Source organism: Anguilla rostrata, chromosome 8 (assembly GCF_018555375.3).
Source record: "Anguilla rostrata isolate EN2019 chromosome 8, ASM1855537v3, whole genome shotgun sequence".
NCBI classification, from domain to species: Eukaryota; Metazoa; Chordata; class Actinopteri; order Anguilliformes; family Anguillidae; genus Anguilla; species Anguilla rostrata.
The window spans coordinates 47432-62838 of NC_057940.1; the positions used below are offsets into that span (position 1 = coordinate 47432).

Below are 15407 nucleotides of genomic sequence, written 5' to 3' on the forward strand. Positions count from 1 at the left end.
CAACAATATAGTGAGGGGGAAATGAAACATATTGTAAACTAAACTCTAATATGATTGCAGGGCCATGTTAATAATAGCTGATGTATTGAGACACAAACGTGCACATATACACATGTCCCATTTACCTGCAATATTCTCACTTAGAAGTGTTATTATGTACGGACAAGCCAACAAACGGGACGTGAAAACCAATAATGAAGTCAAATAGGAAAAAAGAACCTACTGATCTTTTAGCTGAAATAATGACAGAATACCTCGATGACATCAATATAAAACAGGAACCTGTTTGTAATAAAATTATTAAGACTTACCGAAGCGTGGGTACCACAAAATAACCGCAAAATGCCTCGCGTGTATTTAATATTTGAATTTATTTGTTTATACGTTCATTCATTCATTCAGGACGGAACAGCGCCACGGCAGCGTGTGGCCAAAACTGTATTACACCCGCAAGGTTAAGAACTACCGTTGAGAATGAACGGGGAAAGTTAAGGGCAGAGACGAAAATGTCGTTCCAGCATCCGGGACGGAACAGCGCCGCGAAATCAACGCGCGGCCGAAAACATATTACATCCGTAGTGTTAAGAACTACCGTTGAGAATGAACGGTAAAAGTTAAGGGAAGTTAAGCCTAACTATCCACGGCTCCCGCCCGCGGGCCGGGCCACAGGCAGATTAGCTGTTTAAACTGGAAATGTTTCAGAATAAAAAGGTATGGGTATTTTGCGTGTGTATGTGAGGGATGTCTATTATCAGGTGCATATGTATGCTGTAATTGAATGCCCAGTTTAACGTGCCCATGCAAGCGATCACCATAGCTGAAGATACTAGTTGAGAACAGTCCAGTGATCGCACTGACGGTGGAGTGAGTCATTGCACCTGAGATGATGGAAGTAAGTGATTGCACCTGTGTGGGGACTGTTTTAGAGGAACAGAGGAGTGAAAGGAGCAGAGCGGGAGTTTAGAGCCTGGAGAGCTTAGCTTGGTCAGTGTTACGGGGCGGAAGCCCAGCCGCGCTAGTTGTATTTCTGCACTCGTTAACGGAGGGTGCTTGCCGTTTGCATGCCGTTTAGGGCCGCCGACAGCGAAGATAGCTAGCGGGTTGTAGGGCAAGGCAAGGTTTTGTAGTGGGAATTTAGGAGTGCTTCTATCCGCTCTCCAGCCTGTTTACGAGGCTCTCCTGTTGCGAAGGGAGACACCTCACTGCACTGGACCAGCGGACGCCCCCACAGGAGACTCTGACTGAAGCCGGACCAGCACCGAAACTCGGGGAGCATCTCAAACACCGGGACAGTTAAGTGGTTTTAAAGACGTACTCAATTGAAGTGTTTGTCTATATCGCGTGAGGTTTATGTTAAATGTTACTGATTTTAAAAGAGCAGCTGAGAGCTATAGTACCGGGGTAGGGAAAGCAGCTGAGTGAGCTAGCCAGATCCTAAAATTGCCACTGCATACGTGCCCTGAGAACACGTGTAAGTTTGCTGTGGAAAGTCATTTCGCTTGCGGTGAAATATCGTGTGTTTTGCCTGGAAGTGTTATAATTCCACTGTAAGTTGCAGTGCTAAGTTGCACTGCACTAAGGGGGTGTAAGTAGTCTCACTTGGAACAGCGCTATATTAGAAATATTTGGCATTACTTAGTTAGAAAATGCAATTGGTTTCAGCTGTGCAGGACCTGCAGAAGTTCTCCTAGAGCAGGCTAAGTATCTGTTTTTTGCAAATAGTGTAGCTAGATTACTGTTACCTGTACTTCTACCTGTTTTGTAGTTTGCCCAGCATTAGTTTTGCTGTTTGTGTAGTATTTTTATTTATTTGTTCTAACTGTATTAGGCAGGTCTTGTATGGAGCTAGTTAGCTTCACTTGGCTTGTAAGTAATTGCTCAGTCATCAGCTGCTATTCATTTGGTAATTGCCAGCGCTTGTTGTCTCACTCCCTCCCAGTTAGTCTTAGTGCATCTGTATCCTTCTGCCACCACCCTTCCTCTCACTACTCCCTGTCCTCACTGCTCTGCTATGTGTCTCAACCCCATCCCAACCTGTTCTCTCCCCTACAGAACTCGCCTCTGCAGGCAAGGCCCCCCGCGGCGACGGAACCTCTCCAACCTTCGCTATCCCTCACTGACCCCCCTGTGACAACTTCAGTCGCAGGAGGGCTATGGAACTGCCAGTCTGCTACGCGGAAGGCTGACTTCATTTCGGCCTACGCGTCCCTCCTCTCTTTACATTTCCTTGCCCTCACTGAGACCTGGATCACACCAGGCAACACTGCAACCCCTGCAGCCCTCTCCTCCTCCTTCTCCTTCTCTCACGCCCCCCGCCCGTCTGGCTGTGGTGGGGGCACAGGTTTGCTCATCTCTCCCTCTTGGAAATTCTGTTCTCCCCCTCTCACCTCTCCATCTCTACCTTTGAATACCACTCTGTCTCAATCACCTATCCTGTTAACTTGTATATTGTGGTTATCTATCGCCCTTCAGGGCCCCTGGGAAGCTTCCTCCATGAGCTCGACACCCTGCTCAGCTCCTTCCCAGAGGATGGCACCCCACTGATCCTGTTGTAGTCTGTATTGGTATCTGTTTGCTGTTAGTGTTTCTTTCGTGTTTCTGTGGGTTTATTGTTTTTCACATCCTCCGTCTCAGTGTTTTCCTCCTCCCGGTCACTTGTCTCGCCAGTGCCGTCTCTGTCTGTGTTCCCTGAGCTGCTTCACTCCCCTGCGTTTGCGTGATTTCACTATTTGGGTGGTTCTGGGTTTTCGTGGTTTCCCCCCTTCTTTCCAGTCGTTTTACTTACTTCCTGCTTGTATCTAGTTTTACTAATTTCTACTAATCCTTACTAATTTATAGATTGTAAAGTACTAACCTCATTAATATACTAACATGTGAATATTACTAATGGACTAACAAACACTAGTTTTGGGTTTTTGATAGTTTAGATCACTATACTAATACATTAACCATTCTCCCCTTTTCCATGCTGCGCTGTAGCTCCGCCCCTTTTCTTTCTAGTCTGCCCTAACGCTGAATTCTGCAATTGCCTGCACCTGTCTCTGCACGTGTTTTACCTGCTAAACCCAGGCCGTCTTATCATTTGTCTGTGATTCCAGTCCGCATTTTCAGTCCCCTGTCATTTAATTAGTTATCCTAATGTTCTTCACCTGGATGTTGTTTGTTACTCTGCCCTCACTCACGTAACCCCTCCTTGATTGTTACCTTCCCCAGTGTATAAATGTCAGTCTTTTCCACCAGCTCCCTCTCAGAACGTTGATCATATTCACTGCCGATGTTTTGTAAGCCTTTGTTTATTGAGATTCCTGAGACGCCCTTTCCGTACGACTTCGAGTTTGCCCGCCCCTTTTGTTTGATTGCTTTCTGGTTTGACCTTCGCTTTGTTTTGACTTCTCTTCTGCCTGTTCCTTTGTACCTTTGCCTATCTGATCTCCTGGTTTTTGATTTTTTGCCTGTTTACCACTATTCTTTTGGAAACTCGATTTTGTACCGTCCTGTCTCTGATTACCTGGCTTTGAACTTTGGACTGAATAAAGACAACGTTTTTTGGATTTCCCTGGTCTGCGTTTGGATCCTTACACAGAACATAACCGATCCTCCTGGGAGACTTCAACATCCACCTTGATGCCTCCCACTCCGCAGCCTTCCTGTCCCTACTCCACTCATTCGATCTCTCCCTGATGCACTCCCCACCAACACACAAAGCTGGCAACCTCCTAGACCTGGTCATCCTGAGGAATTGCTCCTCCTCCGATCCCGCAGTGACCCCTCTGCACCAGTCCGACCACCACTTAATTTCCTTCTCCCTCCCTCTTGCTCCTCTCCCTCCCTCCCCTCCATCCACTCCTAATGTCATGGTCCGCCGTAACCTCCGCTCCCCCTCTCCCTCCTCTCTCGCTTCTAGTGTCACTGCTTCACTCCCCACTCTTGAACCTTTCTCCAACCTTCCCACTGACTCTGCATCCTCCGCTCTGTCTTCCTTGCTTTCCTCAGCACTTGACTCTCTGTCCTCTAGTCTCCAGGCTGGCACGCTCGTCCCCTCCCAGTCCATGGATGTCTGACCCCCTCCGAACCAACCGTGCCAGCCTGAATACGAAGGTGCGCCCGATTCTCACAAAGACCTCCTTGTCTGTAACACAAACGGCACAGTAGCAGAAACTCTTACCTATATCTACAGATAAAACTAAACTTCTGTTCACCGATGACAGGGCTTTAAGATTCATAATGATGATGAGAAACCTTGCACATTTTTTCAGAAGTTAGGAAGTTGTGTGAGTTTGAATGGTGGACTGTGGTATTAAAACAAGCAGCGGTTCCCTTGTGTTTGGGAGGAGTGAGAGTGCATGCTTGTCTGCGGTCTTGTGACCTGGCTGAGGAGGTCACGGAAATGAACGTGAACAACTTCCAGATCTGGAGAAACTTGGGGTCGTTTTCTAAAACTCCTTTTCCTATAGACGTTTACTCCCCTGGTGTCCGAATCTAACCCCTGCCCGGGGTTTGGGAGTTGCGCTCATTATGTAGAGATTACAGGTTCAGACCCCGGGTCGGTCGCTGCCGCTGTCCTGACGAAGCTGTTTGACCTGAGTTGCATCAGTAAATATCTGGCTGTGTAAATAGAGTGATTGTAAAGGTACTGGGTAAATGAGATTTCCTGTGTATACTTTTTCACTGAATTGTATCAAAATTGGTTATTAGTATTATTATTATTACAGTAATGTTGTCCTGATGATTATTGATATTATTGTTGTTGTTATTGGATGGATCAGGTTTAGCCATAGAATGCTGTTAATTGGTTTGCTGTATCTGTCCTTGCCTCTGATTGGTGGATAAGAGTGCTTGTCTCCCTCTGCAGAAAACTGTGACTGCCTTAATGGCGGCTGGTGCAGGGAGGGGGGAGACTGTGACTGCTCCCAGTTTCAGGGCCTGGGAGAGCGCTGTCAGATCAGTGAGTACCTCGTCCTGTCGCGATCGCCCTGTACCCCTCTTCGGTTCTGTCGTTGTTCCCCTGTACCCCTCTTCGGTTCCGTCGCGTTTGCCCTGTACCCTTCTTTGGTTCCGTCGCAATCCCCTGTACCCCTCTTCTGTTTCGTCACAATCGCCGTGTACCCCTCTTCACTTCCGTTGCAATTGCCCTCAGCCGTGTATTCAAGATAATAAATGACTGCTGTATCTTGAGTGTGTATTTACATGTGAAACCTATGGCAGGATTGTATATTTATTCCATATTGTGGCATCATGAGAGGGCGTGTCATTGATGGGAGGTACGTCCCCTCAAAATGGCTGCAACGCACTACAAAACAGATGGCTGTCGCACAAGAAGACTACAACAACCGGGTCGCCGCCGACTAAAGCCGGCTGCGGCTAATCGACTTGGTGGCGGGTTTATTTAAGGAGGCCTTCTCTGAAGGGAGGGGGTTAGACGTGAAGTGATTGTGTGCTTGTCTAAGTGAAGCTTTGTAAACTATTACTTTGGTGGTCGTGAAACTTTCTGTTACCTTTTAAGACTGCATTGTTAAAACTTTTTGGTTGATTATTAAAAAGCCCACCACATTTTGGAAAACTGCGTGGACCTGCTTTTGTTTGAGCGCCCCCACACGCTGATGAAGATTCCCAGCCTCATGATGCCACAATATTTAACCACAAATATTCAGTGAGTAGCATTTTCATTGTTATCGGCATACCTTTAGGCTATTGTTCGCTTTCTTGTTGCTTTGATGGAATTTGAATTTTAGGCAGTGAAAAAATATATTTTTTGCACTCCCAGATAGATGCTATTGTCCAGTGTGTCATGCCTGGGGAGTATTGTTGCAGATGAGACTGCAGGGAGGAGGTGCTTATGAAATGGACAATTGTGGCACTTTGAAACTCTGTATTTTGCATCAGTGTCTTGTATTGTATCCTAAAGGCTGAAATCCTGAATTGTGGTGTTTTCACTCATTGTTTGGTTGCAGGAGCACTGAATGTCTGAGTTGAGCGATCTCTGGATGTGATAGTGTTCAAATCTGTTCGATTTAGTTTATATATCACTGGTGATGGGCCCATTTGAGTGGCTGAGTGTGTGTTCATTGGCCACCACTGAGGCTTAAGGATGTGATCTGAAACCCAGCTGTGAACTGCCTGAGGTGCCTGTAATCCCAGAGATGGCATTAGTCTTTCCCCCAGGATACCAGAGTACCGCTGACAGTTAGCTCCTGTGTCCATGTCCGCGCTGCTGTGTCCATGTCCCTGTGTTCACACTGATTTTTCGGCTTCATAAGAATTGTGAATTTTGCGTATGTTGTGTAAACTTTAGACCAACGTGCGTTCTAATTCCTTTTTAAGACGGTAACGGTTTGAGACGGTAATTTTCATGGTGAATATTTGAAATGCATTGTCAGAGCTGTGTTTTTTTTTTTTTGTAATGCAGTACCAAACATTGGGCAGGACAGAGATGGGATCTGTAGGTCGTGGGGACAGTACCACTTTGAAACATTTGATGGAATCTTACTACTTTCCTGGAGCCTGTTCCTACATCCTTACTAAAGACTGCCGCTCTGTAGAAACACAGCGCACGGTGTGGGTAAGACTGCCGCTCTGTAGAAACACAGCGCACGGTGTGGGTAAGACTGCCGCTCTGTAGAAACACAGCGCACGGTGTGGGTAAGACTGCCGCTCTGTAGAACCACAGCACACAGTGTGGGTAAGACTGCCACTCTGTAGAAACACAGCACACGGTGTGGGTAAGACTGCCGCTCTGTAGAGAAACAGCACACAGTGTGGGTAAGACTGCCACTCTGTAGAAACACAGCACACGGTGTGGGTAAGACTGCCGCTCTGTAGAAACACAGCACACGGTGTGGGTAAGACTGCCATTACATTACATTACATTATAGGCATTTAGCAGACGCTCTTATCCAGAGCGACTTACACAACTTTTTACATAGCACTTTACATTGTATCCATTTATACAGCTGGATATATACTGAAGCAATGCAGGTTAAGTACCTTGCTCAAGGGTACAACGGCAGTGTCCTTACCCGGGATTCGAACCTGCGACCTTTCGGTTACAAGCGCAGTTCCTTACCCACTGTGCCACACTGCCGCTCTGTAGAGAAACAGCACACGGTGTGGGTAAGACTGCCGCTCTGTAGAAACACAGCACACGGTGTGGGTTATGCGATCGGTCGTCTCTAAATTGGGCCGATTATTTCTGTAGTGAGCCGCCCTGCAGTCGGGCGTGGGACAGGACTGGGTCTTTGTGCAGTGGCAGGGAAGTGGGCTTTCTTTGGGCCACCCGAAATGCAGAAAAGCTCTAATGCTGCCTCCCTGTCCCCGCCTGGTTCTGGCTCAGTTTTGTGCTGGGATTATGGTTTGATTTACCTGTGCTGTGACACTGAGTGAGTCCCTGTGAGTAACTGAGTGAGTAACTGAATGAGTCACTGAGCAATTCGCTGTGTGTGAGACTGAGTGAGTGACTGAGTAACTGAGTGAGTCATTTTGAATGAGACCCTGTGAATGAGTCACTCTGAATGAGTTGCTGTGTGAGCCTCTGAATGAGACTGTAAATGGGGGTTTTATGGCTCTTGCCTGTGCAGATGTGCAGACGGAGGACGTTGCTGATTTTGGGAACAGCTGGGTGGTGCAGCTGCCCCAGGAGAGGCGCTGCAGGTCAGTGGAGGAGGAGTTCCCCAGCCCCTGCACCTCCGAGTCACATGGACGTGAGTGTTCAACACTGCATATACACTGCACTCATACAGAGTGCATATGCACTGTGCTTTACACACTGCGCTTATACACGGCGCATATGCACTGTGCTTTACATACTGCACTCTATACACTGCGCTTATACACAGCGCATATGCACTGTGCTTTACACACTGCGCTCTATACACTGCGCATATGCACTGTGCCTTACACACTGCGCTTTACACACTGCGCTTATACACGGTGCATATGCACTGTGCCTTATACACTGCACTCATACAGAGTGCATATGCACTGTGCTTTACACACTGCACTTATACACTGCGCTTATACACAGTGCATATGCACTGTGCTTTACTCACTGCGCTCTATACAGTGTGCTCACTCACACATGCCTGTATGTGTATTTGAGTTTGTTCGTGCATGTGCACATGCGTCTGTGTGTGTGTGTGTGTTCAGGACGCCATTGAGAAGTGCAGTGCGCTCCTGTTCTTCCCCTTCCTGTCCTGCCATGAGAACATTGACCCAAACCCCTATGTGGCCAGCTGTGTCTCCGACTTATGTGTGTAAGTCCCCTCTGCCCCACCCCTCACTGCTGTCACTCAGCCTGTGCTCTGCATGCATGAATATGCATGAGAAATACCCAGAATTCTGAGCAAAATGGGCCTTCCTGTTGTGTGACAGGGCGGACGATGTGGACACTTTTTGCCGGGCTCTGGTGGAGTACACCAGGGCCTGCTCACACGTGGGCTACCCTGTGAGAGAGTGGAGAGACAGCTTCCCGCAGTGCTGTAAGTGGACTACACTACACCACACCCCATCCAGCAGCACACTACACCGTAACCGTTAGAGCATGGCATAGTCCTTTTAAAATCTGCTGCCCAACGTGAGGCTGACGGTTGTGAGGAGAGTTATGCTATAGTGTGTTTCCTAGCTGACGGTTGTGAGGAGAGTTACGCTGTAGTGCGTTTCCTAGCTGACGGTTGTGAGGAGAGTTACGCTGTACTGTGTTTCCTAGCTGACGGTTGTGAGGACAGCTTCGTGCACAGAGACTGCATCAGCTGCTGTCCTCCCACCTGCACCTTTGAGAAGGAATGCCTGGGGAGCAACCTGCACTGCCTGGATGGCTGCTACTGCCACGATGGTGAGAAGTGTGTGTGTGTGAGTGCTTGTATGCGCACGCATGTGTCTGCTTGTGAATGTATTACTTTAACTGATAAATGGGCAGTTCAGCATTTTGATGGATAATTTTAATCCCATTACCAATTTTGTGCGCGTGTGCGCGTGTGCGCGTGTGCGCGTGTGCGCGTGTGCGCGTGTGCGCGTGTGCGCGTGTGCGCGTGCATCCTGCAGAATGGGACCTGTATCTCAGCGTCTGTGCTCCTGTGTGTACCATGGCTCTGCCTTCCCTCTGGGTCACGTGCTGGAGCAGGGATGCAGTGTGTGCTCAGTCCCGTTACCAAACACTACATACACTTTCATACATTTACCTACCATACTGACACATTAGTGCCCTTACCATTACCAGCCATACTGACACATTAGTGCACTTTCCATTACCAACCATACTGACACATTAGTGCACTTTCCATTACCAACCATACTGACACATTAGTGCACTTACCATTACCAACCACACCGACACATTAGTGCACTTTCCATTACCAACCATACTGACACATTAGTGCACTTACCATTACCAACCGCACTGACACATTAGTGCACTTACCATTACCAACCACACCGACACATTACTACACTTACCATTACTAACCGCACTGACACACCATTACACTTACTGTACGTACATGCAATGTTGCATATGTTGTATTTGACGTATTTGTTGTGTAATTAATGTTCTATTTGATGTTGTACGTTTCGTTTAGCTTATTTGACAAAATTAAAACACATGTATCAAGACTTGCACGTGAAGAAATTGTCAAGGATAACACCCAAAAAAATCCTGGACTTATTTCCATCGTGGTCCTTGATGTTCCATCCGTATGTGATGTATTTTATATGTATTTATGATATGATTTACTGTTTTTTGTCTCTGCATGGGAGGAATATGGAACTGCACAGAAAACAACTGCACAGGTAATCCAATCTTTTACCCACGTGAATGAGTGAGTGGTGGCTCAGGGGGGGTGTCACACAGAGTGAGTGGCGGCTCGGTGGGTGTGTCACACTGAATGAGTGGCAGCTCGGGGGTGTGTCACACAGAGTGAGTGGCGGCTCGGGGGGGGTGTCACACAGAGTGAGTGGCGGCTCGGGGTGTGTCATACGGAGTGAGTGGCGGCTCGGGGTGTGTCACACAGAGTGAGTGGCGGCTCGGGGTGTGTCACACAGAGTGAGTGGCAGCTCAGGGTGTGTGTCACACAGAGTGAGTGGCAGCTCGGGGGGTGTGTCACACAGAGAGAGTGGCGGCTCGGGGGGGTGTCACACAGAGTGAGTGGCAGCTCAGGGTGTGTGTCACACAGAGTGAGTGGCGGCTTGGGGGTGTCACACAGAGTGAGTGGCGGCTCGGGGGGTGTCACACAGAGAGAGTGGCGGCTCGGGGGGGTGTCACACAGAGTGAGTGGCAGCTCAGGTGTGTGTCACACAGAGTGAGTGGCAGCTCGGGGGGTGTGTCACACAGAGAGAGTGGCGGCTCGGGGTGTGTGTCACACAGAGTGAGTGGCAGCTCGGGGTGTGTGTCACACAGAGTGAGTGGCGGCTCGGGGGGTGTGTCACACAGAGTGAGTGGCGGCTCGGGGGGTGTGTCACACAGAGTGAGTGGCGGCTCGGGGGGGTGTCACACAGAGTGAGTGGCGGCTCGGGGGTGTCACACAGAGTGAGTGGCGGCTCGGGGGGTGTGTCACACAGAGTGAGTGGCGGCTCGGGGGGGGTGTCACACAGAGTGAGTGGCGGCTCGGGGGGTGTCATACGGACTGTGTGTTTCAGCAGAGTGCTCAGTGGCCGGCGACTCCCATGTGAGCACATTTGACGGGTGGATGTTCCTGCACAGTGGCGCCTGCCAGTACGTTTTGGCGAAGAGCCGGGGGAGTAGTCGCTTCACGCTGACACTGCAGTATGTTCCCTGCGGAGAGGTAAAGCCCTACCCCAGAGCCCCGCCCTGCCCACAGAGAGAAGGTGAAGAGCCAATGGCAGAGCAGTGTCAGTGGTTGCTCTTGTTCCTGCAGGGTCAGGAGTATGCCTGCATGCACTCAGTCACGCTAGTGGTGGAAGAGGACGTCAGTCGGCAAGTGACGCTCACCAGGGAGGGAGAGGTCCTGATCGGCATCAACCAGGCCACCAACCTGCCCTACAGCGACGGTACGCCCAGCCCTGTCCCAATCCAGGCCCTGTCCCATCCTGGGGGGTCTGAACCCCATGCTGCTCCTCATGTGAAGACCCAGCAAGCCCTGTGGCTCTGCAGCAGCAGGGCCGGAGAGCCTGCTCAGAATAAAGCAGAGCCAGATTTAGAGCTCTTAGGCTCTGATCTGAGAGGCCCACAGGTTCTCCGTACAGCCTCTCTGTGTAATATCTTTATATATGTTTGTTATTATATAATCTTCCTGTTTTAAATGTGCTATGGGTGTAGATAGCAGTTTTTAGCAATTGTTTGTGGCGTTTGACAGACACGGTGGAGGTGGCCAGGCTGAGCACCGTGTTCACGCTGCTGAAGACCAGCTTTGGTCTGCGGCTGCAGTTCGACCGCAGCGGGGGGCGGCTCTACCTGCAGCCTGGGACGGGGGCTAACGCTAACGCCTCTACTGAGCAATCTAGCAAACAAGTAACTCAATCATAATAAAAGTTCTACAAAATCTGTTTGAAAAGTTATATAAAAAAAACCCCACCCATTCACCTTCCAACTGTTTAGACTGTAGTATGGAGATTGAACATGTGAGTATAATGCCCAGTCAGGCATTGAGAATGACCAGCGCAATCTCGCGGTAATCATTCACTGTTTACTCGGCCCATGTTCATCCTCCCGTCAAATGGTTAATTAAACCATAGAATTTAACAGAGTCTTTTATAAACAAACTTATAAATAATATAGCAAACCAATAATTTAATGTTGATAAACCGTTTTGAAAAGTTAACATAGAACAAACCCCCTGCCCGCTCGCCCTCCAACTCCATAGACTGTAGTATGGAGGTTGAACGGGTGAGTATAATGTCCAGTCAGGCATTGAGAATGACCAGGTCAGTCTCGCGGCTCATTCTCCGTTTACTCTCCCCATGTTCATCCTCCCGTTAAATGGTTAATCAAACTGTAATATTTAATGGAGTCATAAAATTATATACAGTAGCATAGAGGTTGACTGGAGTGTAGTGTCCAGTCGGGTGTTTGATCGTCCGTTCGTCCGGTCGTTCGTCAGTTCGTGTCTTGAGTCGGTTTGTCTGGTCGCATGCTCGGCCATTCATCCGTCCAATTGCCCGTCCGTTTAAGTAGTTGGAGGGCGAGCGGGTGAAAATAGATTCTGTAAACAGTTTATATTAATTAGCTAAATTATTAATAAATACTTCGTTAAATATCATGGTTTAATTAACCATGATATAACCATTTAACGGGAGGATGAACATGGGCAGAGTAAACGGCGAATGCAATCGCCCGGCCACTCGTTCGTTCAATCGGTCTTTCGCCAGCTCGTGCGTTCGTTGGGAGAACTATTTGGACATCTGGAACGTGCCCGACGCAATCTCGCGGCTCATGATTCCTATTGTGCTCACCATAATCACCCTCTCGTTAATACATAAAATTGTGTACATGGCAGAATGGAGGTGGACTGGTCGAGTGTATTGTCCTAGGACGATGGAAAGTAGCCAGCGCAATCCCGCGGTGAAAGACTCATTACATTACAGGCATTTAGCAGGCACTCTTATCCAGAGCGACTTACACAACTTTTTACATAGCATTTTACATTGTATCCATTTATACAGCTGGATATATACTGAAGCAATTCCGGTTAAGTACCTTGCTCAAGGGTACAACGGCAGTGTCCTACCCGGGAATCGAACCTGCGACCTTTCGGTTACGAGCCCAGTTCCTTACCCACTGTGCTACACTCCGTCCAGAGACTCCTCTCTCTCTCTCACCAGAACATACTCCCATTAAATTAGCAAACCTTCATCCCAGATTAGCCAAGATTGAGAGTTGTGCTCGACAGGCGTAGGCCCGTGCATGCCCTTGGTCTCCCCTGACCAACTACGCAGTCCATGTACTGTGATGGGGGGAGCCATTGTAATATTCTACGCCCTAGCCCTAGCCCTAACCTTCTTTTCACACAAGAAATGAGGCTGCATCATCAGAGCAAATGCATGAGCATATGTCTATTCAGCGTATTAAGAGGCTGTATAGCCTTCACCCCCCTTCTGCCTGAGCACGGGGGGCGCTTTGAAACCTTTGATCTGGGCAGCCCTGTCTGTCACTGACTGGCTTTTAGACAGAGTAATGGCACCAGCAGGTCTTCTGGGATCTGTGACGGCGGTGCTTTTGTTTTGGACAGTGAGAAGCGTGTGGGGAACATCTACTCCAAATCCGCCTCCTTCGTGGACTACGTCAGACGAGCCCTGAGGAAACTGGACCTGGACGGGTCAAAGGTCAGCGGCGTGGGGTTTAGCACACACGGGCTCTTTATGAAGCCTAAAGTTAGGGTTAGGGTTAGGGTTAGCAGCGTGGGGCTTAGCACACAGGGGCTCTTTATGAAGGGAAAACCTAAAGTTAGGGTTAGGGTTAGGGTTAGCAGTGTGGGGCTTAGCACACAGGGGCTCTTTATGAAGGGAAAACCTAAAGTTAGGGTTAGGGTTAGGGTTAGCAGCGTGGGGCTTAGCACACAGGGGCTCTTTATGAAGGGAAAACCTAAAGTTAGGGTTAGGGTTAGGGTTAGGGTTAGCAGCATGGGGCTTAGCACACAGGGGCTCTTTATGAAGGGAAAACCTAAAGTTAGGGTTAGGGTTAGCAGTGTGGGGTTTAGCACACAGGGGCTCTTTATGAAGGGAAAACCTAAAGTTAGAGAGCTTGTGTAGCCCTGAGTTTACTCCCCTACTGCACTAACACAGACAAACTGCTGTGGCTCCTTTCCAGATCTCTGACTGCCTCATCCAGGGCTACCATGAGAAGTACAGCCCCAGGAAGCAGGAGATGCAAGCCTTCAACATGGTGGGTGAGCTACAGAAGAGAGTACATGCGCACGCACGCAGGTTACTTACACACTTAAGGGGTTAGTCACACACACACACACACACACGCAGACACACTCTCACACAGACGTACAAGGGATTTAAACACACACACTGGCATACACTCACACACTGGTGTGATCTGTGGAGCGCAAGTAATGAAGGTTGTGCTGTGTGTGCTGTAGTTTGTGCTGCTGCGTGTGTGGGAGCACATGGGATGGTTCTGCTCCACGCTTCTCACTGTTTATGGAATTCATAAAACACAAAGTCTCTTCTCCCTGCGCTGTGCTAACGGTAATGCTAACGGTAATGCTATGGAAGGCCTGCAGTTTTTACTCATCCAGTGTGACTGCATGTCCTTCTTTTACAGCTGAAGGTGTCCTTGGCTCCCTGCATAGAGGCCTTGATACTGCTGGATCGCCTCTGCTACCTGAAAGAGCAGGTAAAGCTCTGTCCTATGCCCAGCCCTGCCCCTTGGTCTGCCCCCAGGACCAGGGTGCTTGGTGTTTAGAGGGATGTTTACCCATAGTCCCCTGGGTCACTGACAGGAAGGGGCACTGGGCTGTTCCCTTCAGCAGGGCATAAGAGTGAAAGTGTTTTTTGTTTTCCATGTTTTACAGGAGAACACGTGTTTTTCAGCCTTGGTGCCTCTGATCCGCTGATGTCACCGCGCTACGGAACCCTCGCCTTAAAAAACGGAGCGAGCGAATGTTCCAAAAACAAACATTCCTAAATCTTGTTTCCTTACTGTTTCCCCCCATTATGGTCCGCTACCATCAGGAGAAACCTTCCAAGTCATATTTCGTGACAGTTTCATGAAACGCATCTTTGAGTTCTCTGCCACATCCTGTGACTCAGGACTGAAAATGACAATTTGCTGTTCCCTCGTCACATTCCGACTGTTCTCTCCTGATGTGGCCCTTCTGGACAGCACATCAGAAATTCTCCTTACTGCCCTAAGAAACCAGTTTCTCTTCAGTTTCCTGGGGATTAGTCCATTCGGTTTTGTTATTAGTTTGTTTAATTCCCACACATAGAGGGCTCTTAATGGATTCAGCAGTGATGCAGCACATTAATCTGTTTTTATCTGTATCAGTCCTAAATACTGCACATTAAATATTCTCATCACTGAAAACTCAATAGACCCAAGAGTTTTAAACGTCTTTATAAATTAGTGTGTTTCTGATACGGGGTGGTAATAATGGGAGTGGAAGAATTAATGATTGTTGTGTAATTTTATTATTTTATTCAGAATCGCTCTGTTAACATGTGCGTGTGTGTGTGTGTGAGAGCAAGAGTGAGTAGGAGTGTGTGTGTGTGAGAGAGAGAGTGTGTGGGGTGGAATCAGGATTTGGTTTATGATGCATGTGTGTAGTTTCTGAGGAACACCCATCCCCAGAAACCCACCTATCCCAAATTAAGCACTCCAAGATGTTATTCTCTGTTTGCTGGAAACAGCTCATTCTGTGCTGCTGGTGTGTCATTTCCTGTCATTAGCTCTGCTTTGGGCTGTTTGCACATCCTGAATATGTTCTATAATTATGAATTCAGCAAGAGCA

The 15407-nt window shown here is 48.5% G+C and overlaps 1 protein-coding gene and 2 long non-coding RNA genes across 3 annotated transcripts in view; all 3 read left to right on the forward strand.

Moving 5' to 3' along the window:
- The window catches only part of LOC135260444 (uncharacterized), a 7634-nt gene extending 1715 nt beyond the window's left edge, over positions 1 to 5919 (forward strand). Inside the window, exons 3-4 of the long non-coding RNA XR_010331568.1 lie at positions 4853 to 4945; positions 5206 to 5919. This is a non-coding gene — a long non-coding RNA (uncharacterized LOC135260444). The remainder of the gene's footprint in view (positions 1 to 4852; positions 4946 to 5205) is intronic.
- A 2223-nt stretch (positions 5920 to 8142) lies between these two features.
- On the forward strand, positions 8143 to 8828 carry LOC135260320 (uncharacterized). The gene is made up of 3 exons (XR_010331524.1): positions 8143 to 8249; positions 8368 to 8474; positions 8702 to 8828. It is a non-coding gene; the product is annotated as an uncharacterized LOC135260320 (long non-coding RNA).
- A 1822-nt stretch (positions 8829 to 10650) lies between these two features.
- LOC135260443 (otogelin-like protein) lies at positions 10651 to 14967 on the forward strand. Its single transcript, XM_064345658.1, has 5 exons — positions 10651 to 10772; positions 10866 to 10998; positions 13754 to 13828; positions 14219 to 14290; positions 14469 to 14967. The coding sequence occupies exons 1-3, from the start codon at positions 10677 to 10679 to the stop codon at positions 13759 to 13761; spliced, it is 237 nt and encodes a 78-aa protein (XP_064201728.1). The 5' UTR covers positions 10651 to 10676; the 3' UTR covers positions 13762 to 13828; positions 14219 to 14290; positions 14469 to 14967.
- Positions 14968 to 15407: the final 440 nt, after the last annotated feature.

Excerpts from the sequence above, each read along its gene's own strand:
- LOC135260443 (XM_064345658.1), top strand. The coding sequence starts at position 10,677 with ATGTTCCTGCACAGTGGCGCCTGCCAGTACGTTTTGGCGAAGAGCCGG. Across the intron at positions 10,773-10,865 it reads AGTATGTTCCCTGCGGAGAG|GGTCAGGAGTATGCCTGCAT; the intron begins GTAAAGCCCTAC and ends TTGTTCCTGCAG.